The following is a 26,272-nucleotide window of genomic DNA, read 5'->3' as shown; positions in this document are numbered from 1 at the left end:
CTTCATCGAAAACATTTTAATTTAGCAATTTTCTAGTCATATTTTATAATGAGATGGATAATACTACAAATTAACTTTAAGCATTAATCTAAAAATACCGTGGAAATGAGAAAATATCTTGAGTTTCCAGAAAACAATCAACTCCAAGCAGTACTCACACATTTCATCTAAGCTGCTCTACACTTCAAACAACTGGAGAAAAGAAGTGATTGACATCTATTGTAATTCTATAAGGATGTAAATAATACACTGCTGAGGAGAGAGTTTTAAATTTTTATTGAATTCGTGATGCTTTATGTACTGTTTTTAGTGAATTGATGAAAAATTATTTTTGTACCTCAAGTATCTTTTTAAATTATTTGTTTATTCACTTCATAATCAAATTGCATGCTAGCAATTTTGTTCAATCTCTTAGCCAGGAAACTGATTTTATAATTACATTTTCTGAAAAAAACTATTTTACATCAGAGTAAATACATGCATGAACAATATGAAATTGAATTGAGGATGTTAATATTTGCTCAGTGCAGTGCCATATAAAGATTGTCCTTAACACAGTCAGCTTAGGTATTGTAAGCAAAGTACGTTAGTATGTCCAGGTTTATTTACTCTGCATTAAGCAGCAATTCAGCTCTGTTATTTTCAATATAAGTATCTTTATACAGCATTGCACTGTACAGTGCAGACATAGTCCATGAGAAAAACGTATTTGCTAATGGCATATATGGCTCTAAAAGATGGATCAATAAAAAGCACTCTGGCCATCAGAAGTGCTTTTTCAAACAATAATTTGACTGATCTTTTAACTCCATTTTCTTTCAGAAATCTGATCATGTCTCCCCATGTGAAAAAGTCCTTAGAAACACACCTAACAATTACCAGTATTGAAGTTTACTTGAAAAAGCATTGCCAAACTAGCCCTCAAATATTTCAAACTTGATCCCAGACCAGTAATGAAACACAACCACAAAATTATCAATTACTTAAGAAGTTTCGGCACAGTTAGAGTGGGAACTGTAATTTCTTTAAAAATTGGCACATAGTTTGGATTTGGTTGGCTTGGACCTTGGTCCAAAGTTTCAATGATAGTCTGCTTCATATCTCTGCTGGCATCTCCTCTCACTGTGAGCAAAGCTGCAATATGGTCATCCCTGCCAAAGGAAAACGGTAAAACTAGCTTTAGTAAGAAACTTCGTAGAAGTAATATTTTGTCAGAAATTTCACTTTTAGTTCACAGTCCTTTCACTCAGTTTCAGTCCGTACTTCTAATACTTCTAGTCTTGGAAGTACTTCTAATACCTCAAATACTTAATCATATTTCTGGTCACTCAGAACTAGCTTTTCCAGCTCAATATAAAGCACCATTGTGACTGCTCTTAGGGCTCAGATACATTTTATACTCCTAGAACACAGAATGGAAGTATTTTCATTAATCCTTTACTGTGCCACAGAGTACTTAAGTACCTGCACATGCTAGCTCAGAACATATACATTCTCTATTAGCATCACTTATCATAAGAAAATGATTAATATGAAAATATTTACATATAGCTACTTTATAGTCTCAGGCTAATTTTAAATCAATGATTTTAATATATTATATATATATGTAGATAGATAGATGGATATTTAACTTTGAGAAGAGAATTACCTGATATCTGGGTATTTACTGACTAAAGTTGAAACTTCCAGATAGAGTAGTGAAGGATCAGTTAGTTTGATAACTTCTGCAATGGCTTCAATGATGCCACAGAGTCCCTCAGCGTCTTCTTCAGATCCCTGCAAGATTGGGGGGGAGGGGGAAGCCCCAAAACAAAAGGAAAGCAACCCCTGTCTAAATCTATAAACAATCTTTTAATTAATGTTTTGTCTTACAATACTGTTTAATTCCGAAAACAGCTTAATTTTCTGACATTAAGAAAACTAAATAGTTGTGAGTTGCCACTATTAAGCCTGTTCCCTTCCTGTTTCAAATTATTTACCTAGTTCATCCCACAATTTTATTTCGACTAAGTTGTATCTTCAGTAAAGACATTATTTATTTAACTGACAATTACAACTTTAGCTGAACAGACCTGAACAATATATTGTCTCTTCTTAGGTGCATGCATAGTGTAACTTTTGTTTACTCCATAAGAAGAGCTGTAACAGGTCAGATGAAAGATCTGCCTTGCCCATTACCTATATGACCAACAGCATCAGTATATGATGACTAACAACAAATGCTTAGAAAAAGAACATAAAAAACGGGGCAGAAATGTAGGAATAGTTCCTCAAAAGATTCTTGCAACCTCCACTAATTTGCAGCCTGGGAAATCCATGAGCTACAGGTGTAATCATTTGTAATTTATAGGCTGCAGTGGACTTCTCTTCCCTGAATTTGTCCACTTGTTTTTTAAACCTTCGTAAATTTTTAGTATCTATAATCTTCTGTAGTTCAAACTCCCACAGCTATACACTGTGAAGGAACCACACACTTTTTTTTTTTTTGGAACTACCACTGGCTAATTTCATTTGATGCCTATTTGGTCACCATCTCTCTGATAGAGGAATTGAATCATTATTCTCTGTCTCTGTGCTGCTCATGTTATAAGAAATTTCTGCCACATTTCCTTCTCTCACAGTCACCTTCACCTGACTGAAGGACTGTAATGTATTTATCTGTTCCTCAGACAAGCCTTTAATCATTGTCACCTTACTGCACACAGGATGCATATGTATTACAGATTTCTACAGGGGCATAATGTTTTGGTTTTTTATTCCTTTCTGGACATTGTCTGCTTTTTTGAGTGGTGTGAGGCATTAAATTGGTATCTTTGAATTCTGTGATCTTTTTATTGAACAGTAACAGTCAACTCAGAGCTCATCATTTTTGTGAAGTTAGAATTGTAAATTGATGCATATTCATCTGCTGTTTCACTGCTGGTTCATTAGCCCTTCTTAAGTTTTTCAACTGGCTCTTGTACCCTGCCAGCTCCAGAACCATGCAACTTAGATAACTTATGAGCATCATAGGATCCATCAAAAATCCTTTTCAGACTTCACTGGTGATCTCCCTCCAGTGTGATCCTCCTACCCTTCACTTTTCATCTTTCAATCAGTTACTTACACATGTGAGGATATTCCCTCTGATTCCACAGCTATTTAAATTCTTTTGAAAAGATTTTGGTGCAGTAACCTGTCAACAACCTTGAAGAACTCCAGGTAAACAATCAACTGGTTCTTCCTTATCTGCAGACTTACCATCAGAATATCAGTAAGAAAAGTTTTATCTTACAAACAACAGGTCATACTTATCCACATGTCCATGCATTATAGTCTTTAGTTTTAACTCTTACTAATTTGCCAGCAGAAACATCAGGGCTTACTGATGTGTAAGCCAGATCTTTCCTGAAACTTTATGTAAAAGTTGGCCCTGCATTAGCTTCCTTCCAGTCTTCTGGAAGAAACCAAGGCAGTTTTGAATAGATCAGTTAAACTGTAGTATCTATTAAATAGATATTCTTGATATTCCCTCAACTATTTTAGCACTCTGAGTTCCACATCACCTGGTCCTGGTAATCTGAAACTGTTCATCTTGTCTATTTATTCCATAATCTCTTCTATCAATGCCTTAATCTGCAATAGTTCATACAGAGAACCCTCCATAATGAAGGATTCTGATATAGGAGCTGCACTAACATCTCCCGCAGTGAGTAGACAAGAAAACTGCACTCCTCATCCCAGTTTTCATGACCGTATCTTTCTCTGCACTCTTTTCCTTTTTTTTTTTTGATCCATACTGGCTTTCCTGCTCTTTATGTAGTTAAAAAAACACTCCTAACCCCCCCAGATTTATTATCATTTTAAGGATATTTCATAACTTGCTTCTCAAACTCCTTTTCTAAGTCTGCCTTTTTATATTTCTATTTTGCTTTAAATGAGATAAATGATTTTAAAAGATACATACAACCTGATATTTAGCTAAGAAGTATCTGTTTATGTACTATCTTCCTCTCCTTCAGCCAGGGGAAAAAAGCTTTTTTCTTTCACTTATTACTAAGCATTCAAGGTGCCTCTCTCTGTAAGCCCACTAGAAGGAACTGCAGAGAGCTGTATAAATGCATAGCAGTAGAAATACAGTTGCTTAGGAACATTAACAATGGGTGTGTGTGTGTGTTCAGAAACTTTATCCATGGCCTCAGCTGGCATTCTTGGTATTCACAAATCACTGAACATGTTGAGACATCTAACTCTAGCCAATTTTCCCAAACAAAAAACAGTTGTGTTTTAATCTAAATTATCAGGTTAATCAGTGTTACCTGAAGCAAATACTTACAGCTGCAAGTTTCTTAAACAGAAATCTAAACTGTTCTGCTTCTTTGATCATTCTTTCTGCACCTTCTTTTCTCTCTTCTGCATTCTTGAAAGATATACGTTTTAACATGATTGCTCTGATGTATTCTACAACCACTCTCCGATGGGCCTCAATAGTCATTGTCTGAAGGAAGAAAAAAGAAAAAAATGATAGTGGATTATGCCAGTGATACTTACAAATATAACAATTATATTTAATAGATGTAACATTATATTTATTCTTTGAGGAACTACCGGCCTTTGAAATGTGTATTTTGCATTTCATCAGTACACAGTTTTTGTTATAATACCAGTGAAAGATTTTAGTTTTCTAAAAAAAGCTATACTTCCTACTTAGAGGACATTTTAAGCAATAGGTTTCAAAGATCAGCATAATTCCAAGATAGTGCTATAGAATTTATGGGTGGCTTTAGATTTTTGTGATGCTAATGGAAATGAAGATCTGTCCTTCCTTAATGAAAAGAATGTGTCAAGTACCAGAAAGAGATAAACAACAAAACCAAGATCTCTCTGATAACATATCTGAATTATTTTGGAGGCGTACAAGCATATCCAAAGACTAGCATAGAAGAAAAATATGAAATAATTAAGATGACCTTAAAAAAGATTAAGATGACCTAAAAATGTGAAATAATTAAGATGACTTGGCTTTGTTCAGCCTTGAAGCCTTGCTTTTCATATCAGGTCAATGAATGACCAGCCGTCACAAAGGCATTGTGGAGGACTCCAGTTCACTGCATAAAGGATTCCAATCTGGCCTGCACTATCTGTGCTCTGACTCAAGTCTAGCTGAGAAACCCGGAGTGTGGACTGCCAGAACCTGCAGCACCAGTAGCACTCACTTTCTCAGATCTTCCATTTGACTGCTTTGCTGTTCTCAGCTTCTCTTTTTATAGGGAATAGCTACTGCTGTCTAGGCATCTGGTATTGGTGCAAAACAAATGTTGAGGTTTGAAAAAAAATATTAGGTGCTTCTTCAATTCTAATGTGATGGGAGTCCTCAAATCCCTCAGTTATTTTTTCCTAAGCATGGTGGCAAAGTTACTTACAATCAAGAGAAAGCCTACAAAATAGATTGTCACAAATCTTTTATAATATTTTTAATAATATTTGACAAGCTTTATTTTCCATCAACATGTGCTTCCAATTTCAGTCAAAATTTTGGAGAAATCTTTTGGGCGGTGTGAAGGGGTGGTAAGAGAAAACAACAGATTATGATGTATTGCAAGTCACAGCCCTCACCCAGAGCATAGAAAACGTGAATTTAAGCCTTGCTTTCACAACAGAGCAGAAACGCAACTTGGTTCAGTTTATAGGTTGTTCAGGGCTGCTTTCTCAGCCTTTCAGCTGAAGCTCTTGCATTTGTGGAATTGATCCCAATTACACAGAGGAAGATTAATTCCACAGAATAGACAGTGGGAGACATGTGTATGCCCCATTCCTCTGAAAAGTTAATATATACAAAGAGGAACAGCTGTACTACAACTGAGAAAAAGAACAGTCAAGAAGAGCCAACAGTGTGACAGGGCATTCACTTTGCACACGGGAAAACAGCAAAGCAGAATGAATGTAAGATCCAGACCTTCCACATTCCAGATGATGGAACATAGAGGTACCCATCCGGCTACTGTATTTTCTCAGGTGCTCTATTCATGTGGCTTTTAAAAACTGAATTTTCAAAATAGGGTTAGCCAAGAATATTTTAAAATAAATTTAACAACTTAAATCAGAAGAGCGCATTCCATGCAGCTCAGAAACTTGTGTCTTGTGTTAGAATTTCTTTTGTGCTGGAGAAAATGGAATAACAGATATGATGAATGCCAAAAAATGCATTTATCATCATCTTCCCAATAAGACAGCAATAAGCGCTAAATCAAACATGTATGATCTTAAAGATTGATATTGATGATAGAAGAAAAAAACCTGTGCCAAGCACTTTTACCTCACAGGAACAAAACTGTCCTGGGAAAGAAAGGTGTTATAGTCCATAGTTATAGACTATTCTGGGAATGACTTAACTTTTTTTTGTACACTTTTTTGGACTGAATATACCTGTAATTCACATACACAGTAAGACCTTTAGGATCTGCAAATACAGAAGGTGAAGAGATTAAAGAGTTCATTGGAAGAACTTGGAGCAGTTTCTTCTAGCTCTTTAACAGTTAAGGTAAGAAAGAAGAAATAAACGTAGGATTTTTAGACCATATCTTTCAAATGCTTCTGACTTAATAAGAGTTTGTTCAAAGACCTCCCCCAAATCCCAATCTTAACTTCAGATATTTCATAAGTCTTAGGGAATCATTTAAGACAGCTTTTAGCCATCTTAATTATACAAAACTGAATTTAATTCAATAAAGGATAAAAACAACCATAATAATAAAAAGTTAACAAATAATAGAAATCCAGAAATTGTTTGACAGAACAAAGGAAAAAATTAAAAAGACTTAACCTGTGATATTATGCCGCTGCAACAGCTCTTTAAACATGAGTATGTATTTACCAAAGCTTATGGTGCCAATTTAACTATGCCTTATTATACATATGACAATTTGAAATTGCAGAATGTGCATTAAAAAAAAAAGAACATAAATTTTGCTCTTCTGAAACTAGTACTGCTGGCCTTTAATTACCCACAAACTTCTGAGGAGAAGCAGAAAAATACAGGTAGGTAAGAATACATTCCAGCAATATATTTTCTGGACTAAATCCTGCAATTCTGATCTTTCTTTGAAAATTTTGTATGTAGCTGATCAAAATGAATGAGGAATGCAAGTTTTAGACGTTTACAGTATGCTCATTATGAACATTTTTTCATATCCAGTAACAGATCAATTCAAAATTTTTATTTCTATATTCCAATTCTGAATTCCATAAAATATTCAGAGATTCCAAAATAACATGATATTCAGAACATATTTTCCAAGTAGAATAAAAGTTTTGCACCTACCTTTTTATAGGGCTTTTTTATTTTCGCAAAGTCATTGAAGTAATCCTCTACAGTGACACAAATAGTCCCCACAGCATTACACCCCATCAACCACTTCTTTGTCATCAGCTCATTGAGATGTGGCTGTGAAGATAACAACAGAAATTAATCAGGACACATTTTTGACACTCTTCATCCTATCTTAGCTCAACTAGAAAAAAAGCAAATAATTTTAAATGTTGTACATTTCTGAACTACATTCCTTCAAAAAAATACACATTTAGTGTAGAAAGATGATCTTATTACACATTCCAACAGATCTGACTGGTTGTCAAAATGACAGCTGCCATGGAGTACTACACTAACACACACACACTGACTGTATATACAGACCAACTGCACTAACCTGAGAGTCTGTTTTATGAGTTCTCCAAAATACTTTAATTCTCTATTTAAATATCTCATGCCAAATAAAAATGTAAGGTTCAAGAACAAAAAATTAGTAAAGGTCTAATATGTACTGGTTTAAACACAAGGCACTTTAAACCACTCAAATACTGAAACTTCATGCTTTCTCTCTTGGGCTGCTACTTGCTATTTAGTTTTTCCTCTGTGGGATGATCCCTATGCCTATTCCAAACACACTGGCCTCTACTCTTTGATTTTTTTTCAGAATGCATAATTCCAGTATTCTCAACACCCACTTACCTATCTTGCTTTATTACTTAGAAGTCAAATCTTTATCTCTCTCCAGTGCAGAGAGATAAAGTACTACTGTTCTGTGTTGTACGCTTGAGTGACATGAAGCCTGAGGTTAATGAATTTCAAAGAATAGTTATTAAAGTAGATGGACCATCTCCCCACAATCTATGAATATAGTTAATGACAAATAAAGGTCTTGCTGAAGAGTTTTCCAAAAGTTTTAAGATAAACAATGCCCCCACATCTTCTTACTGTGTGTTAGATTTGTAATAGCATTTTGAACTTAAGAAGTCCTGGAGCATCTTTTTCCCTGCCCCATTTCTCTAATTTCCCCTCCATCCCTCCCTCCCCACGCTCCCAATTTATTTTAACTATGAAAAGCCCATTTTTTCTTGGGTGACTCTAAACAACTCTATTCTTAAACCTGGGAAAAAAATCCAACCTCTAAATCCATGAAGACTTCATCTAGCAAGCTTGAGCATCCCTCTTTGGCAATGATGTCCAAAATCACATCCATGTTTGTATGACTGCTAGACAATGCATCTTCCATTTCAATTTTCAAGTATTTTCTTTTCAGACTGATTATAGATTCTCTGTGACAAATAAGAAGGCTTTTCATCATGCACTGAAGTAGATGCACAACTCTTATTGCTACTAAATTGCCTAAGTGCATGCACAGAAAGAGACCTACTAGATAGTCTTATATTTGCAAAGGGGAATAACTTCTGTTGCTTGCTTTGGAAGCTTTAATTCGCTCTCTAGCGTGATCTTCCAGTGATCACATTAAACTGCTTTTACATTGGTAACAAACTAATGGCTGCAGAGAAATAGTTGAACATGGGACTGGATTGCTGGACTCAAACATTAGCAGTGAGGATTTCTTTTTCTCCAGTTCTGTCCATCTTAATCACTCTGTTTTAAAGGAGAACTGAGAGAGATCAAATGCAAGAGAAATGGCAGGCCTTAGACAAACTAACTGAAAGGACTAAAATTCTTCTGAGAGTTTAAGTTAAGTTAAGTTCCTCCTTGGCTATGAATTCTCAGAATAACAGCAAGTGGATTTGCGTCAGGTGATGGGTAACAATTTGGCTTGGTAAAAGCAATGACATTGACGATATCTGTCTCCTAAAACATAATGTATTTAAACCTGCCTTCTTTGTTTAGTCAACTAATCCTCTTTGTATAGAAAAGAAGAGAAGGTCCCCGGAAGGTGTAATATTATGAATTATATAAGAGTACTAATTTTTTCCTCAGTACTGAAAACATGCGTAGACTTACTTAAAGGTTTGACAGTTGTTGATGACAGCAATCACGTATTGAACATAACATTGAGGATACTGACGATTTTTAAGATGCTCTTCTTTATATAACTGTGCTTCATCTTTGTACCTGTAACATATCCAAGAAATAGCATTAAATAGAAATCTGTAATAATGAAGTACACTATGCAGGACTAAATGCTCCATAATGGTCTGGAAAGTATTTAAAAGTATTATAATGAGCTTGTTAATCATGTGGCACTTAGCGTCTTTGCTCTGAGTACAATCTCTTTATCTAAAACATTTTAAAAGGAAGCTGAACCCAAGCAGGTGGTTTCTGTCTAGCCTTCCCTATTGGAAAGGATTACCAACTGGAGATATAAAAGAAAGGTTATAAGAGAGGTTATAAAAGAAAGGACTCCAAGACCTAGAGCCATTTATGGGGTAGAACTGAGACTAGTAGTCACCAGCACAAGAAGAGTTAGTGAAACTGAAGAAGGGTGGAAGAAGAGAAAAGAAGAAGGGAAACAGAAAAGGAAGGACAAGAAAAGCTTGGTTGGTATGCACATTACAGAAGGGAGACCAAGCAATAAAGAAACATGTACAGGAAAAACAAGCATAGAAATATAGGAATAGAGGCAGGACAAAGCATTTGCACTTTAAAAATTATTTCACCTTGTTAGAAATGAATTCATTTGTTGAAGACACAGAAGGAGTACCTTCGTTTTCAAATCTTCACTTATCTGAGCAGCTACCTGAAGATTCTGCTCAAACATCTAAAGTCAAAAATAGTTCAGTTACAAAGACAGGCCTATACCAGTTGTTAACCAAATGAGGCAGAATTCTTATTTGGATTTTTTATTTAGAGGCTGTCACTAGCATCAATTGTACACAGATTTTTTTTTAAAAAAAGCCCTATTTCTGCTAAAACATGCCCCGCCCCCAGTATCTTCGTAGATCTAAATAATGAATTCTTGACAGCCACTAATATGTATTGCATTTTTTTTCTGATACACAAAACAGTTACTTTTTTGCAAAAAAAAAAAAAAAAAAAAAAAAAAAAATCCAAGTTCTTCCTATTTCTAATTCAATAGGAATTTGTTGTTTTACAGTGGATCAAGGTTCTTGGGTCATCTCCTGCAGCAGTAACAAATAACTGTAACTGGAATTCCACTACTTTCCTCTAAATGTAAAAATATTGAGTATCAGAGATGCCGAAATTCTACGAAATATTCACAGCTAGGCAGCAGCTCTAAGTGACCTACAGAGAGCTGTGTTTGAGAAGAGGAGGACTGGAAAGGAAGGGTACAAAAACAGATGAGGAAACATAACCTATTTTTACTGAGATGACTTTGGAAGTTTCGCTGTTACATGAATCTCAATATTGCAGCCTTTAACAGTACTGGTAAGTAACACTACAGCTAATCACCACTAATTTTTTTGCCATCACACACTTTCTGAAGAAGGTTAGTCAACCTTGGTGCACTTCTTCACTTAAATGTGAAAGAATGTAGCAAAAAACTATAAAGGTCTTTTATAATTCAGATAGCCACTAAAGGGAACTGTTAAGCGTAGTAAACAGCAATTTTTGTGATCTTTAACAGAAAGCTTTTTCCCCAGTATTTTAAGGTGTCTGTGTAACTAAACAAATAATTTCTAGAAACAAATGCATGCCATATTAACAGGTGATATTCCAATAACTTACAAACCTCTTAATCTGGTAGTTTTACATTACAAATTTACATACAGATAGCTAAGAGTAGTTAACTATATACAAGTATCTCAGTTAAACAGACAGGGAAAAACATGTTCTTAAATTACATTAAAAAAAAAAAAGCAAGTCTTTAGGTATTAAAACCAAAAAGGCAAAAAAAAAAAAAAAAAAAAAATTCAAAACAAAAACCCCTCCAACTAACTACTCTGTAGGAAAAATAAATTGCACTTCAATACACACAAGAACAACAGCATTCCAAACTGTATGAGTTCTTTCTTTTTTTTTTAATCCATGCTCTACTTCTATGTATTTTCTAGAATGACTGAGTTGTCTTATACCTGGAAAACAATAGCTGGGAGTGTAGTCTGATAGTACCCATCCTGATCTGCTTCTGGTTCCGTTTCTTTTACCCAGTCTTTTTTATCCGTCTCCAGTGCTTTTCGTAGCCAACCAATAATGTTAGACTGCATTAAACAAAACAACCAAGAAAAAAGCAAAGAATTATGTATCTAAAAAAAGCAAAATAATTAAAAAAAAGGTATTTGGAATAGCAGTCATTCCCATAATGAAGAGTGGCATAGTAACAAATAAGTGGACCACTACAGTGATTCCTACAGGATTTAAGTAACATAAGTTAAGATTTACATTGATTAAAAAAAAAATCAATGAGAAAAGAAATCAAGAAAAGGAGCACTAAAACAGAAACAGCTTACAAGGTAGCCTGAATTAAGCTTAACTACGATTCAGAACGGGAGCACTTTAAACATAAAAAGCTAACAGGTTTTACTAACTTTCGAAGCATTTATTAAGTCTCAGGCTTTAGATTCTAAACCAATTTTTTCAACAACTGAAAGAATTAGGGCAACACTTATTGTAGGAAATTCATCTCACATTTGCCTGTAGCACCATTTACCTATATCTGAGGAAACTGATGCTTATTACTGTCAGGGACAAAAAACAGAATTAGACATAATGAGTTGTGTTTCTTTGAACTTAAGTGCTGCCAAAAACAGCAATGGAGATGCAAGAGGTGGCTCTCTTCCTGTGAAGCAAACACATTATACTGCAAACGGGTATCAAGAACAACTGTTTTTAAAACTAGACTAAATCAGTTTTCTGATCACTTGCATTACACAGATATCGTGGACATCTTTGCAAGAGCAGAGAGCAAACACTGGAATGTTTACTAAATGTGTAACTGGATTCTTTTAATTCTTTTTTATATAAAAGCTGATGGTTCCCACTAATGTATAACATGCAAATTCGTGTTTCCTGCTATGTAACATGACCAGTAGAGAGAGAAAAAAGGTACAAAGACTAAAATGAGTGATTTTTTTCCTAATGCTTTAAGTTCATTTCTTTTGATCAGAACTCCTAGCAGTCGATAGGATGCAGGAAGAAACTGAAAGTCTTATGATTTTCCTGAACAAGAAGGGTGGTTGATTCAACACAGACTGAAAAAAGCAGAAGAAAGAGACGACTACTGACTACAGTAAGTGCTATATGTGGCTCTGTGCCAAAGTGCTAAAGATGGCTCTGTATGGCCTTAACTATTATGTGAAATAATGTACAGGAACATCTATGATCACGGGACTTCTCTGATGAAGCGTGACATACAGAGAAAAAATTTATCTGTTAAACAATCAGCCCATTGGACATCAATATTTTCACATCATCAGATCATCATTTGCCACAACATTTTTTCAAATTGAGGTGCTCCACAAAAATCTATTAGCGTTTTATTCCTTATGAAAACGAGGTATTTTTTATTGGTATTTTTATTTAGGTGATATATATTTAATATTATTTTCAGTAAGCAGGCAAAAACATTTCTAAAAAATCAAAGATGTCAGTCCTCATCTTGAGAGAGGGCAAAATGGATTCAAGGGCATTCCTGAGTCAAGCATAGTGGCTTGAGAAAACAAACTAACTCTTTTTTTGTCCTAAAGTGCAGAAAAACAAACTTGAATAGAAGTCCTAGTAAAGCTAACGTGTAGCAGAGTCTCTTCTACCAACTCTTCTGAACTTTAAAAGACTGTTGATTTATGTGAAAGAAGTATCAGGATTGCTTCTTACTACTGGGATGGGTATAAACTCCAAGAGGCTGCTATTTTTTTTTTAGTAGCTAACACATCCAAATAAGCCCCAAAATCTCCCTGTACAGTGGAACTACTATACTTAGAAGAGGCAGGAATGCAACAGAACTATGCAAGAAGAGTAGGTCCACAGTTCCATCTAGCACAATATCCTGTCTTAAAGGCAATCAACAGCGGATCTTTAAGAGGAAGAAAAAAAAGTCATATACTGATTTCTTTACTATACAGTTGACCAATATTCAGAGACTGCTAGGTACAGTCATCTGTCTCAAGCAAGATGCAGTGTCTTTGTATTTAAGATGCACTCGAAATGGCATTCACGAAAGGAAATTACATTCACACAGCAGACAGGCATGAAAGGAAAAACATTGTTAGAACAATCAGTTTGGCAAACATGCTGCATGAACATCCTGAATAACTTGAAGATACCACATCAGAAAAGACTGTATCAAAGGTCGACACAGTCAACTGTACATAGACCAAACAGCATCCAGTGACTTATAAATTTGATAACACTTTAATTAATAGAATTGCACATTTGAAAGAATCTAAGTATAAACACTGGAATTCCTTCCTTCCTAATAAAATACAGTTAATTTCATCTGTAAAGTATAATTATTCTTTGACATTTGATGACGTACATCTATAAAATCTTCTGATTAAAACTGTCTAAAACAAACCAGTATGCATATGAGGTTTTATAAAATTGCTATCAAGTTCACATTTATCAAAATAGTTTCCTCTGATGCAAAAACAATACTTTAAGTACGGTGGAACTAACGTAGCTATAGTATCATTTGAAGGTATCTTTGAATTATTACTACTCACAGTAAGTGTTGACATGTACTTGCTAAGAAGTTGATCTATCACATTTTGTGAAATGAGAAGATTCAGACAATTTACATCCACTTCAGGAGACAGTTCTGAATTTCCCATCATTTCTGTACTGAGTTTTAAAAAAAGACATTGCAAATTAATGAAGAGATGAAAACATAAACTATGCAGCTTTTTGGGTATACTGACTGTAAATTGCAATTTTCCATTATCTATACACGTCAGAAAATCTTCACTACAAGCAGCTACAATTAAGCACATTTCTGAAACATAAATATATGAAAGAAAAAAATGTAAAAGCTATAGTTAAGAATATTTAAAGAAAAAAATGTTATAGACATATTTTAAAGAAATCCAACCCTTTCATAAAATTCTAACCTGTTTTTTCTAGAAGATTTAGGCAATTGCTTAAGATAAAATAAAAGCCAGCTTGTTGTTCAGTGTGTAGGTTCTTAATTGCAGACATTTTGTCTTTTAAATTTCAGAGGTGATGACAGACATAAAAAACTATGTATTTTCAACTTCAGAACGGCAAATTTTGAGAGAAGTATTAAATATGAGCAGAATTTCTCAAATCAACTTTTGGTGTGCTACTTCTATTACATCCATATCAAAGCTAAAAGTACATTCACAGAAATTCTATCTATGCTTCTTGCAGGCTGACATTGTTTAGTGTAAAAAGAAGAGACATATATACGCCAATTCATAAATGCAGACCATGATTACAGTGTTACAACAGCACTATTATTTGTACTTGCTTGCAAAGGAAAATTCTTGTTTTTATGGGAGTAGAAATAAACTAGAGCAACCCTGAAGCACATTTTGGTAAGGATTATATAAAACTATTGCTTTGCAGTGATATTTTGCATCTATTATTATAAGATATTACATAATAAGTTGCCTGTGCAACTAAAATCAAAACTATGCCAAAGCATAAAATAGAAAAAACTTGGATATTTCATGCCCCAAAAATCAATAATACATTCTTCATAGTGCTTTATTAACTGTCAATGCAAATATACATTCAATCACAATAATATACATTTAATGCAATTCTATATTGTTTTACATTTCATTTCTAGTGTGCTTTTCAGAAGGAAGCCAGAAATTCACTTCAGTTCTTGCAATCCTAACTGCAGTGGCAACTATAAAAACCATCTACCAAAGATAAAACAATTCTTGCAAACAAGTGCTTAATTTATAAATTTCTGCAAATTAAAGCTCTTCTCTGGGTATAGGCAGTGACTCAGCACAGTGGTACTTCCACATCAGGAAAAATGTCTAAGTGGTAATAAAAGGTAGTATGGCTAACTACTGAAAGAAAGAAAGAAAGAAAAAAAAAAAACAACTTTGAAACTATAAAAGTCAACATAACTGAATGCTTCATATCTGTAATATCTTCCTGAGCTTGCAGAAAATGAGACCAATGATATTTAAAGGGACCCAAACCATTTGGAAACCTTAATTCTGTTCTGTTGCTATTTACATAAAGAATACAAGTAATAGCAGGTCCTGTTCTAGGATTATTCAGGGGAAGAGTGAAGGCAAAAATTGAGAAGCCAGATTTAATTCAACTTCAGGTTCTTCTATGGCACTACACCATATCAGAAAGTATTTCTAGTTTCATTATGCCAACATTATCCCTACTTTACAGGGCCACAGAAGCATTAAATCTCGCTCGTAGCACAGCAACTGAAGCCCAAAACAAAGACCACAAATTCCTACTTCTAGTTCCCAAAATGAAAATTCTTCTTCCTATACACAAATGTGGCTGTAATGTGCAAATACAGATACAAGTTTAAACTATATAACCCCTCTAATATTCAATTACATTTAATACAACTACAGAAAGGCTAGAAAGGACAAAACTATCTTCTATAATACAATGCTCCATGGAAGTCAACAAGAAATGGAAGAGCAATTGGGAAGCTATTTTCATACAAGGAGAAGAAGGTGAAATATAATTCACAGATACATAAGTTTCATAATATCATATATGCCATCCTCCTTTGTAGTTTGTATGTACGTAAATAAATCATTTCCTTATAGAAAATTAACTTATTCTTAAAAGCTTTTCAATGACTGAGATTCTGTAAGCTCTCCAGATAGCCTTCTTCAGTAGCTTACTCCCCCGCCGCCACCCCAGCCTAAGCTGATTTCTTATTCACTCCCCACTGCAAACATCCAGAACAGCTAACTACTGAAAAAAAAAAAAACTTTGAAACTATAAAAGTCAACATAACTGAATGCTTCATATCTGTAATGTCTTCCTGAGCTTGCAGAAAATTAGACCAATGATATTTAAAGGGACCAAACCATTCGGAAACCTTAATTCCATTCTGTTGCTGTCTACATAAAGAATACATAAAGGATCATCTTTATAACAGTCTGTGATAACTTACAATACAGTTCCTGTGCTACCCTCTCAGGCTTCTCTTTAGAAAGCTAAGGCTCTACATTTTTCCTAAGGCACCTTCTCTAACTTCCATCACATTTGTTACATAGATGCGCAGGGGAGAAGCGTGTTCTTCAGATACCTTAACCCAAACCTATTCTACTCACTCTCTCTCTTTCTTTCCAAGATTCTACAGCCAGGTAGTACCTGCTACATAGCTTGCTTTGTCAGAAATGATCCTATTTTGATTTGTTTACTTGATAAATATGTGTGCCTCTGTGGTTGTGCTCCCTCACTTTTGCCTTCCTACCATGGAATATGTAGATGGACAGATTTTGAATAGCTTTTAATTGTCTAACTCAATGGCCATCTGTTCTATTTTCTCATGGGAGGGAAGGAGGGTAATTTCATGACCAAAGATTGCCTTACTGGAAGATTAGGGCTAGAACATAAATGAAGAATACGGGAGCAGGACTTCTATCTGAGCCATACCCCTATTGGTAGGGGGAACTGACATCATGTAATTGACATATTTCTGATTTTCATTCATTGTCAAGTCACTCCTCTGGTCTTCTAAGACATAGGAAGAAAAGGCAAACGAACTCAAGCTCCTTTTCTTACAACTGCCACATGTCTTACATAGCCTAAACACGCATGTAAATATGCCTAAGGGGCGTTATTGGTTGTTTCTTGCAGGGAAGAAGAGGAGGAAGACATTGCAGTGACAAGTAAAGCATCGAGTTCGAAGTACAGAATGAATTTTAAAGTTGGTTACAACCATTCTGTAGAATTTTTGTATCTCCTACCATTTTGTATATTATAGATTAACCTATCAAGAGTTTAATTTGTTGAAACAGTGAGGTTGAACAATTGGCAATAAAGACATCAGAAGTGTACACAGCTCAGACCCTGGGTCAATGCCAAATATTGAGAACAGGATTACAGCCATAAACCACAAGAAAGCTAGTATTACTTTCTCCCAAATAATTTGGTAGCCCTGATAACTACATGCCAGCAAAAAATAAACCTGTACTACCTGAGCTGTTGCTATCCAGAGGGGGGAAAAAAAATGAATGTCTAAACTTTCCTAACAAGTCACAACATCTAAAAGAAAAGCAATTTCACAGTACTGTAGGAGACAACCTACGGGCAGAAATTCTTCTAAATAAAAAAAATCAACTCATCATTCTCAGAGAAAACATGAAGCTATTACATTCTCTCCATTTAACAATAAAGCAATACAAACAGTCCCAATTTGTCGAAGAGAACAATAGAAAGTTAATAACTGCACAAATATACGAGATCCCTATCTGTTCTGCTCTTGTCAATACTTCACTAAATCTGCAAACAAATATGAATATGCTTATTTAGTGTGAGAGTAGCTTCAGACAGTAGTATAATGGCATTAAACATTAAGCTTACAAAGCAACAGATTACATATTAAAAAAGCCAAAGAAATATTAACGAACAATTACTAAGAACCACAATACATAACACACATCAATAAGTTCTTTACCTCTATTAATCTTTCTTTTTTGATAGTTATCTTCCTATACGTTAATAGACAATTATTAGTAATAAACATTATCAGTACATTAACTGTGTTTTATATGCTAACAAACTACAAGAAGTAGTTTCATATACTACTCCTAATAGAAAAACAGAATTTTTGAAAAGATAAGGGGTTCTTACCTTTTGTATGTATTTAAAACCCAAGTCAGAAGGCTAACAATCTCATTTGCTTCCAGATCTTCTGAAGCCAGCTCTTGCATGCGGATGGACAAAGCCTGATGGTACATATTTAGTAATTTTTTGAAAATGCCATAGTGTGGGGGAAAACACTGCTCCAGCAGGGTTTTAGACACTAACAGATCATCAAGAACATATTTACGTATGATTTCTAGATGGCGTACAAGCCACATTTTGTCAGATTCTCTAGTATCGGCTTGAGTGCCTTCAATTCGAGTGCTTACAGTTCTTTCCAAAATGTTGAACATCTTTTCTTTCCACTTTTTTGGTCTGCCAGGAGGTATGAACCCAGTTTGTTTTTTCCGATCTAACATGCGTCTATCAATTTTCTCCTCCCTCTCAATTATCCTAACAACAGAAACAAGTAGGGTTGGATCTCGACGGACTGTAACAAGAGATCTTTGAACCACCATCCAAAGTTGTTTTGCCAACTCCTCGGAAAGTTTCTGCATACCCCCAAAGTACGTATGGATGAGATCCATGTCATGTGTGTTCTTGCTGTCCATACGATATTGCTCATACATTAGGTTATCACGAGAACACTCTAAATCCATCAGCTTCCGATGAGCTTGCAGAAGTTCCCCTTGTTCAATCAAATCTTGTGCCTCCCTGACTATCTCAGGAACTGAAGCATAGAAGTAAAGAAAAACAAATAAATAAATAAATACAAAATACTAAGAGCATCACGAAACAAACTGGAGAACAGCTGTAGCAGTTCTTCTGAAATAATTTAAAGGAAATCCTTCTGATGTATTCTAGTAAATGCTATATGCCTTTAAAAGCCTTTCCGCATCATTAATTGCAATGCTTCCACATTTTTCGTTACAAACATTATAATGATCAATGGCTAAACAAACTAAGATCATAATGCCAACAGAAGACAGTTTCTGTATCTCACCTTAAGAATCCATTAAATTCTACCATAGAACTTACTGCAATACTATCTTTCTTAAACCTTACACATGAAGGTTTTAACTTGCATAACACCATAACACCTTCCCTCCTCCCCCCCTCCCCCCAAAAAAAACCAAACACTAACCTTGTTGAAGCTGAGGGTGCACATACACAATGAATACATGAATTCTAGCTCCTTCTGGAAGGAACAGTTTGCCTGACTGAGGCAGGAAGGAAGAATAGGCAAAACTACCTATATTGCTAAACTATTTTGAAGATTTTTTTTTAATTTATTATTTGAGGAAATCTATAGAAGACAAGGATCCTGCAGAAAAAAGAACTGAAAACCTCTGTGGCGAAAGTAGTCACTCTACAAAGGCAGTTTGTGATAAAACTAACAGCCCAAAGAAAAGGCATGTGAAGATACACAATCATTAATTATGGAGAAAAATAGCCTATAATAAAAACATTTGTTTTGATCGAAAGGAACTTATAATCAATTATGCCGCATAACAATCTCAGTTGGAGATACTTTACACTCAAAGCCTCTTAGCATACAAGAAAAGGCTTATATTTTCAATATATTCCACTTATATTTATAGAAAATATATTCAATATTTTCTATTTATCAGTACAAGAGAAAACAATACCCTCACAATAACTCAGTATTGGAATACACAGAATTTTTTTCTTCTTTGATTTCTACTGCTAGATGTTTAATCTCTACTGCTAGAAACTGAGAGAGAAATCTTTTTGATTAAATTGCACATAGTATCCCAGTTTTTTACTGCATCAGCTAGATACACTCTTATGGAGATTAACCAAACCAATTTAACATGGCTGAGGAACAGCTGTTCTTCCTATGTACCTTTTATGAGAGAGTAACCAAAGAGAAGAGGATGGAAAAGACTATTTAAATTAAAATATTGATACAAAATCAAAAGGGTATGAAGCCTATTAATTTTCACTCTGTTCAGAGGGATAAAATTCTGAAAATGACTTCTAAGCAGAGAAGTTCTGGCAGGGGACTTAGGTTGATTCAAGATGGAATTGCAAACGCTCACCAAAAAGTTTGCATACAAGGACAGAGATAATCTAACTTGCTTTCAAAATCTTTACAATATCCATTACACCACACTAATCATTTCATTTTCTGGACCTTTTCTACTTGTGTATTGGTGCAAGGAAGCAGTGTCTCCCATGCATATTATGCACAAATTGGTCTCTGCAGTTGTGCTGCCTGATTCTGAAGCAAAGACTCTTCAGCTGAAACTGAACATCAGGTAGCTTATGTTTGTGCTTGTGACATTAAAGGAGAGTTCTTAAGACTCCTAACTTTTGTGTGCGCAACATGCACTTAGGAGTCCACACTGGGGAAGTGTGGATTCAGGGAAGAGTATTATGAGGTCAGATTGCTAGGGAATCCTTGACTGGAGATTTTTGCTGTTTGATATTTTGCATTTCTTCGCAAAATTATTTGCTTCCTAAAATCATTTGGGACTTTTTACCAAACAGTATTGTTGTAGGTACCAACTCACTGGCAATATTTTGGCTCCTTTTAGATTTTGCTTCTGTATGTGCTGCTTAAATACTTTAGTCTTCTACACTAAGTATGTTATTCTTGCTATTGATTGTTAGCAAGCAACTTTTTCTTTGTGACTTGTACATGTATGATGAGATAAACCAGACCAGAAATTCTCACAGAGCAATTCAGACTCAATGGCTATTAAATAGTTGCTAGCTACATGTTCAGTGATCTTTCCTTAACTCTTAATTCCCAGTGAGTTTTGAAGTTCACCATGTTACATGATAACATAGCTGTTAGTTTCATTTTGAAGTGCTTTCAACTTATGAGGAATTATATAAAGAACTTTAGATTACCTGAAAAGATGTTTTTGAGATTTTCTACAGCAGCTGCCAGCTGGCTATGTTGCACTACAGCATCCTTAACATCCTTGAGGTTTTCTATGGTGTTGATGCTCTGTCTCCAGTCTTTATTGACATCAATTAAAGACTGCTGAATGTCCTTTACATCATTCAGTGCATTGTGCAGTTGATTTAATCCTGTTCGTACTCCATCTAACTGTGACTGGATTGCTGCCTTAAATACAAACAAAAAGACATATTGTATCATATTGTATCAAGATATGTTTTGATATCACCACTTATTGTAAGATTAGTAACAAACATATATCAGTAACACTTTCAGAGAAAAATAACTGAGAAAGTGATATTATAGCTTACTAGAAATGTGTAATTTGAGGGTGTGTGTGTGTTTTAAACAGAATAGATTTTTTGAAGGACAGACATAACTGCATAACTGGAGGAGATCCTGGGTTTTTTGAGCAGAACACCATTCCAGAAGATCTCAGCTGCTTCATCTGTCTGTGAAACTGACACACAACTATTATCCTCGTTTTCTATTCTTTACCCATGATTGATTTGATTATCTTGATGCACCTGAGGAAAATGATGACAAAGTCACATAAAAGCACCAAAATGTTCATATTAAAAGGTTTACAACTCATGTAGATGAAGCAGCAATCTTTCAATGGTGATCCAATATGAAAAGCCAGCAACTCCCGCTAATGATCCTGATGACCCATTTTCTATACCATACATACTCTCCCTGCGTATCTAAGTTATATGTATTTCTTAAGATCTCCCCACATTCCTCCTCTATTACATTAATTTTTATGTGAAGAATTGTTTTGTTATCCATTGAATCACTAACCACCCCATGTTAGTGCATGTTTCAGGAGTGCATTCTCAATGGTAAAGGATTACTATACTTATTTTTAGAAGAGGTGTTTCTGGCAATTTACAAATGATTGAAGTTAAGGCAACTTAAGGTAAGTGACAAGGGACCTTTCTGGCTATTAAGTGTGATATGTCATGTATTTAAATGTTCATAAACTTGTATTTACACTTTTACTGTTTGCAGAAGCACCCAGTAGACAAGTGACTGTGCTCATGTGATATAAATAGTTTGTAGTAGCTTGACAGTTGAATTATTTTTAATAGATATGACTAGACACTTTCTGCCTCAGTCTGAAAAATCTAGTCCAAGCCATCAGAAAGTTTTGTATTTCTATGCTAAAACAAAATGAAAATTAATGTAATTTGATAATAGATTTTTCTCTTCCAAAGAGGACAGCCTCTCTTCCACTTCATACAACCTCATACAAAGGTGGCATAGGACTTCAAAACAGCTGTAAGATACACTAATTTACACTGAAGCATAAGATTAGATCAAATGCATAAAGGCCATTATGATCTAGTAAAAACAAAAATATTTCTCAAAACACTTTCCTAAGGCTCTACTCCATATACTGAAAACATTTTTCTAAGATAACTATTGGTTAGTAAGTATCACTGAAAGAAAGCACAGAACTCAGTAATATAGCCATTAAACACGTGATAATGTTCTACCAGGCTAAGCATGTGAGAAAGCATAGGTATGTGCACGTGCACACATGCATGGGGTGGGGGGAAGAAATCAACAAGAAACAAAAACCTGAGTAAGATAAGTGAGTCATTAATATGCACCTAACTGAGAGGACTTTACTTAAACTGGATTCAAGTATTTGCATTGGACCTGCCCCTCTTTCTTGGTCACTGCAATACAATCTCCTCAAGAGAGTGGAAGTCTTCAATCCCACTCATATTCCATTGATAAAGTTCTTCTTTTAATCTTTATAAAAATGCAGAGAAAATGTCTTACTATTCTTCACCCTAAAAAGCCTGTTGTAATCTGGATTTAACTGCTTATACCAAATCATATATTTGTTTTTTGTTTTCTTAAATATAGTTGTTGCTACTGTGTCAGAAAGGGAATACAAGCAATTTTCAGGACTGCATTATGAGCAGAAACATTTGGGGGAGGGGGAAGAAAGAGAAAAAAAAAAGAGGATTTTTTGACCTTCAGTAAGAACTTAAGGACTATTTGCTCCCTCAATCAGATTATCAAACACTATTTAAAAGATTTGGGTATACTCCATAAACCCAAGTACAAGTCAGACATCAACTGCATTTTTAGTGTTGACCCTTTTCAGAGGCAAGCCTCAAATTTTATTGAGTTCAATATCAGTCATTACAATGAAGATTTGTTGGATGACAGGTTGTACAGGATGAGGGGAGTTGTCTATTGATAAACTGTAGAAGATACATGAAACAAGAATACTTGATACTTGATAAATTTTCAATAAGACACAGAGCATTAGCTTACATTAGATTCAGAATACAGATGGTTTGGGGGGGACCAAAGAGCAAAGAAGCATGGTTAAAACTATCTGGATGAAAATCTACAGGTGAAAAATAAATAAAAGAAACACTCATTCTGCGCTGTGGACACTCAGGTTTATCAAAGTTTGTACCTTGAGTCGAGCTTCTACTGAAGCCTTCTTACGAGCTTCCCTTCTGCGATACTGCTCCACTTTATCTAGCTGATCAGGACGCTGAAGCATTCCAGCTACCCGCTGAACAGCTGTTGCAACTGCTTCCCTATCTGTTTCCTCCATCGTTGATTAGGACCTCAAAATGCCTTCATAATCTAACAGTACTGGAAAGAAGATACAAAACTTTTTGAGAACATTTGTATTTGATATGACATTTCAAAGCTAAAAACCAGAGAACTAACCTTGGCAATAAAAACTGAGCAACTTTGCAGAAAAATCATTACAAAGCATTATAAATAGCAGTAATTGGAAATATACTAAGCCACAATTTTAATCAATTATTTTATTTCATTACTTTACATGAAATGTTTCCGATTAGAGTTTTTGCATTTATCTTGCTCTCCGTAAGTTTGTACCAATAACCAAATTTGAAAAAAGAAATCAACAAATCTTCATTTTAAAACTAGTTATCTAATTCTAAAATAGACTTGCTTATTAGAAAGGGAATGCACAAAAGAATCTTGTGGCAACTCCAGACAAAAACAGTAACTCATACCGAACCTGAATTTGGCAAAGCTGTGAAAATCATAGAACCTCTTCAATAGCTCAAACTTGGTACCAAGAGTAGAAAGAAACACAGCTGCAGGAGCTCTAAACCTGCAGACTTAATTAATTTTAAAGCAGTTTCCTTTATATTCTTGATAGAGAAATATTTTTATATTCTACTCTTGCTTTCCTTTCTTCTCACTGTATCATTTCAGAGTTGCAGATATGCAGGGAAAAATTAATCAAGTCTTTCACTTCAGTCTTCAGTGGAATTTCCAATGAAGTCAAGACATGCAAAATATTAGACACAAAATGTTGAACAGGTAAAATCTTCTGGCAACAAAACCAGACCTGTCCTTTCAAGCTTCACTATCTACTAATGGAAGACAGAAAGGATCCCAACCACTGAAAATGCAAGAACATACTATGCAAAGAATTCCACAAGACAGGAACACATCTGGAGTTCCTGGTTCCTTCCAGATGGTAAGAAACATTTTATATCTTGAGTCTTGAAATCAAATAGGATGCTTACAAGTTTTACTGTTACTACTACATATCATATTCCCTCAAATCCACAAAGTAACAACTACTTTCAAGTCAGAAGGCATTAGTGTATCAGTAGATCACTTAATCTCTAAATCTGTAATATCCTGACTCCACATGGAAGGTAGGAGACACTATATCCAATTCTCTAACATCAGCACAATCTAGATGAGACAACAGACACAATAAATACATATGCAGAAAATATTTAAGATTTTTTTTTCAATTTTTCCTCTTCAATTTCAGATGGTCTTAATTGAAATTCCTATTCTATTTTAACACTTTTTTTTCTGGTTAATATCTGCTGATCATACATAGGTTATATTCAAGGATTTAAAAAATACAGGTTGTGTGTTAAATTAACATTTAATGTATGTTAAATTAGTAAGTAACCTTTGTAAGGTATATTTTTAATCCGCTAATCAAGTCACTTTTACCTTTATGTTTCATAAGTACCACTTTTCATGCCAACATCCTTAAACAGAAAAGGTTTAGCTTCCATCGGGAAATTCTGGAAGAAGAAACTGTTAAAGGTGAAAGTGAACTATCAGGTTTATTCTGTGGAAGACCGTACAAAGAAAATCTACTAATTTTCCTGTGAGTAAAACTCACTAATTTGATTCCCTCTTCACTGTTTTCAGCAAATATAGGTTACTGATTTGCAACACTGCCTTAAGGAGATAAACTAATATCTTACTTCACCTCCTTAGCTTTGCAAACATCTTCATCACTTCTCCGCTAATAGCCCATTTACCTTAAATTAAGTTTGATTTCCTACTCTACATTTCAAAACACAGGAACTATTCCTACAATTCCCACTTCGGAATGAACACCCTATTTCTGTTTTGCTAAATTCACTTCCAAGCTGTCAGGAACACATCTACAATCAAAAAAATCTGTTAAGTATTATTTAATATGAATTTGCTACAGAAATACTATTTACAGTAAACAGTTTTATACTAAATTACTTCCTTCGTTAAGGAATCTGGATACATTCAACAGAATTATGATAACTTTAATCCATAGAGCCACTACTTAGGCCCATTAAATTTGTCCCATAAAAAAAGTTAGTAGCCAGTATGCCATAAAGTCCTAACCGATTCTGTATCAGCTTGCTGAGGCGGACAGGTTGTTGCACAACTGCTACCCATTCACATAGGAACAGCAAACTTTAAGATACAATGCCAACTTTAACAATGTTGCTATGAGCCAGAACCACAAACATCTTCAGAGCTACGTGCTGGAACACGAGGCACAAATAAATAAATAACTAAAAAGCAATCTTGGAAAGGCTTCAGCAGCTAGCTTCTAGGTGAGAGGAGCACTGCAACACTCCAGCGCAGGGCTCCACACTGTCCACTGGCCCTCCTACCGGAGCACACGGGATAAGGTGGCCACCCCAGCCCAGCACTGCTCCCTCTCGGGGCAGCACAACTAGAGTCATCTGCATCGACGCAGGTGCTCGTCGCTGCCAGGGCAAAGGCCGGAGACCTGCCCCGAGCGCGCGGGCGAGGCCGCGGAACCGCCAGGTCGCGCCCCTTCTGCCCCAGCGGAGGCCCGAGGAGAGGGGCCAGGCTGGGACGAGGCTCCTGCGTCACAGCGCGTCGGAGGAGCCATCGGCCCCAGGATCCCGAAGGGCTCCCCGGATTGCCCGGCCCGGCCCGGCCCCCCTCCGCTTCCCGTTCCAGATCCGAGCAAAAGCTCGGGTCAGTACAAGCGGCGACAGCCTAACAGAAGTCGGCACCGCAGCGCTCACCGGTTAGGGCTTTGGCCTAGGGCCAGAGACGGGAGAGAAGCCACAACTACGAATTACGGACTCCAGCTTCCCCCAGGAAGGCAGTGACAGTCGCGCAAGCGCAAG

General features: G+C 35.5%; 1 protein-coding gene across 3 annotated transcripts; it reads right to left on the bottom strand.

Moving 5' to 3' along the window:
• Window positions 1-259: 259 nt before the first annotated feature.
• EXOC3 (exocyst complex component 3) lies at window positions 260-26,272 on the bottom strand. 3 transcript variants are annotated; one of them, XM_062569714.1, is made up of 14 exons: window positions 26,168-26,272; window positions 24,849-24,935; window positions 23,302-23,486; window positions 20,807-21,026; window positions 17,975-18,656; window positions 13,882-13,999; window positions 11,296-11,421; window positions 9,919-10,019; window positions 9,263-9,373; window positions 8,427-8,577; window positions 7,304-7,426; window positions 4,319-4,480; window positions 1,652-1,779; window positions 260-1,151 (listed from the first exon to the last, which is right to left on the bottom strand). In XM_062569714.1, the coding sequence occupies exons 3-14, from the start codon at window positions 23,443-23,445 to the stop codon at window positions 980-982; spliced, it is 2,238 nt and encodes a 745-aa protein (XP_062425698.1). In that variant the 5' UTR covers window positions 23,446-23,486; window positions 24,849-24,935; window positions 26,168-26,272; the 3' UTR covers window positions 260-979. The 3 variants fall into 3 exon arrangements, with proteins under 3 accessions (XP_062425698.1, XP_062425697.1, XP_062425699.1); XM_062569713.1 differs by lacking the exon at window positions 24,849-24,935; XM_062569715.1 differs by lacking the exons at window positions 1,652-1,779; window positions 24,849-24,935 and having other exon boundaries at window positions 992-1,151.

The sequence above is a fragment of the Rhea pennata genome, chromosome 2 (genome assembly GCF_028389875.1).
Source record: "Rhea pennata isolate bPtePen1 chromosome 2, bPtePen1.pri, whole genome shotgun sequence".
Lineage (NCBI taxonomy): Eukaryota > Metazoa > Chordata > Aves > Rheiformes > Rheidae > Rhea > Rhea pennata.
This window is presented reverse-complemented; position numbering and strand designations above follow the sequence as displayed.

What these genes read in the sequence shown, in the direction of transcription:
- EXOC3 (XM_062569714.1), bottom strand. Translation starts at nt 23,445, where the DNA reads ATGGAGGAAACAGATAGGGAAGCAGTTGCAACAGCTGTTCAGCGGGTA. An exon ending in CAGTAGAAGCTCGACTCAAG is followed by an intron (nt 21,027 to 23,301) that starts GTACAAACTTTG and finishes TTTGTATTTAAG; the next exon opens with GCAGCAATCCAGTCACAGTT. An exon ending in ATGAATTCATTTCTAACAAG is followed by an intron (nt 9,374 to 9,918) that starts GTGAAATAATTT and finishes GATATGTTACAG; the next exon opens with GTACAAAGATGAAGCACAGT.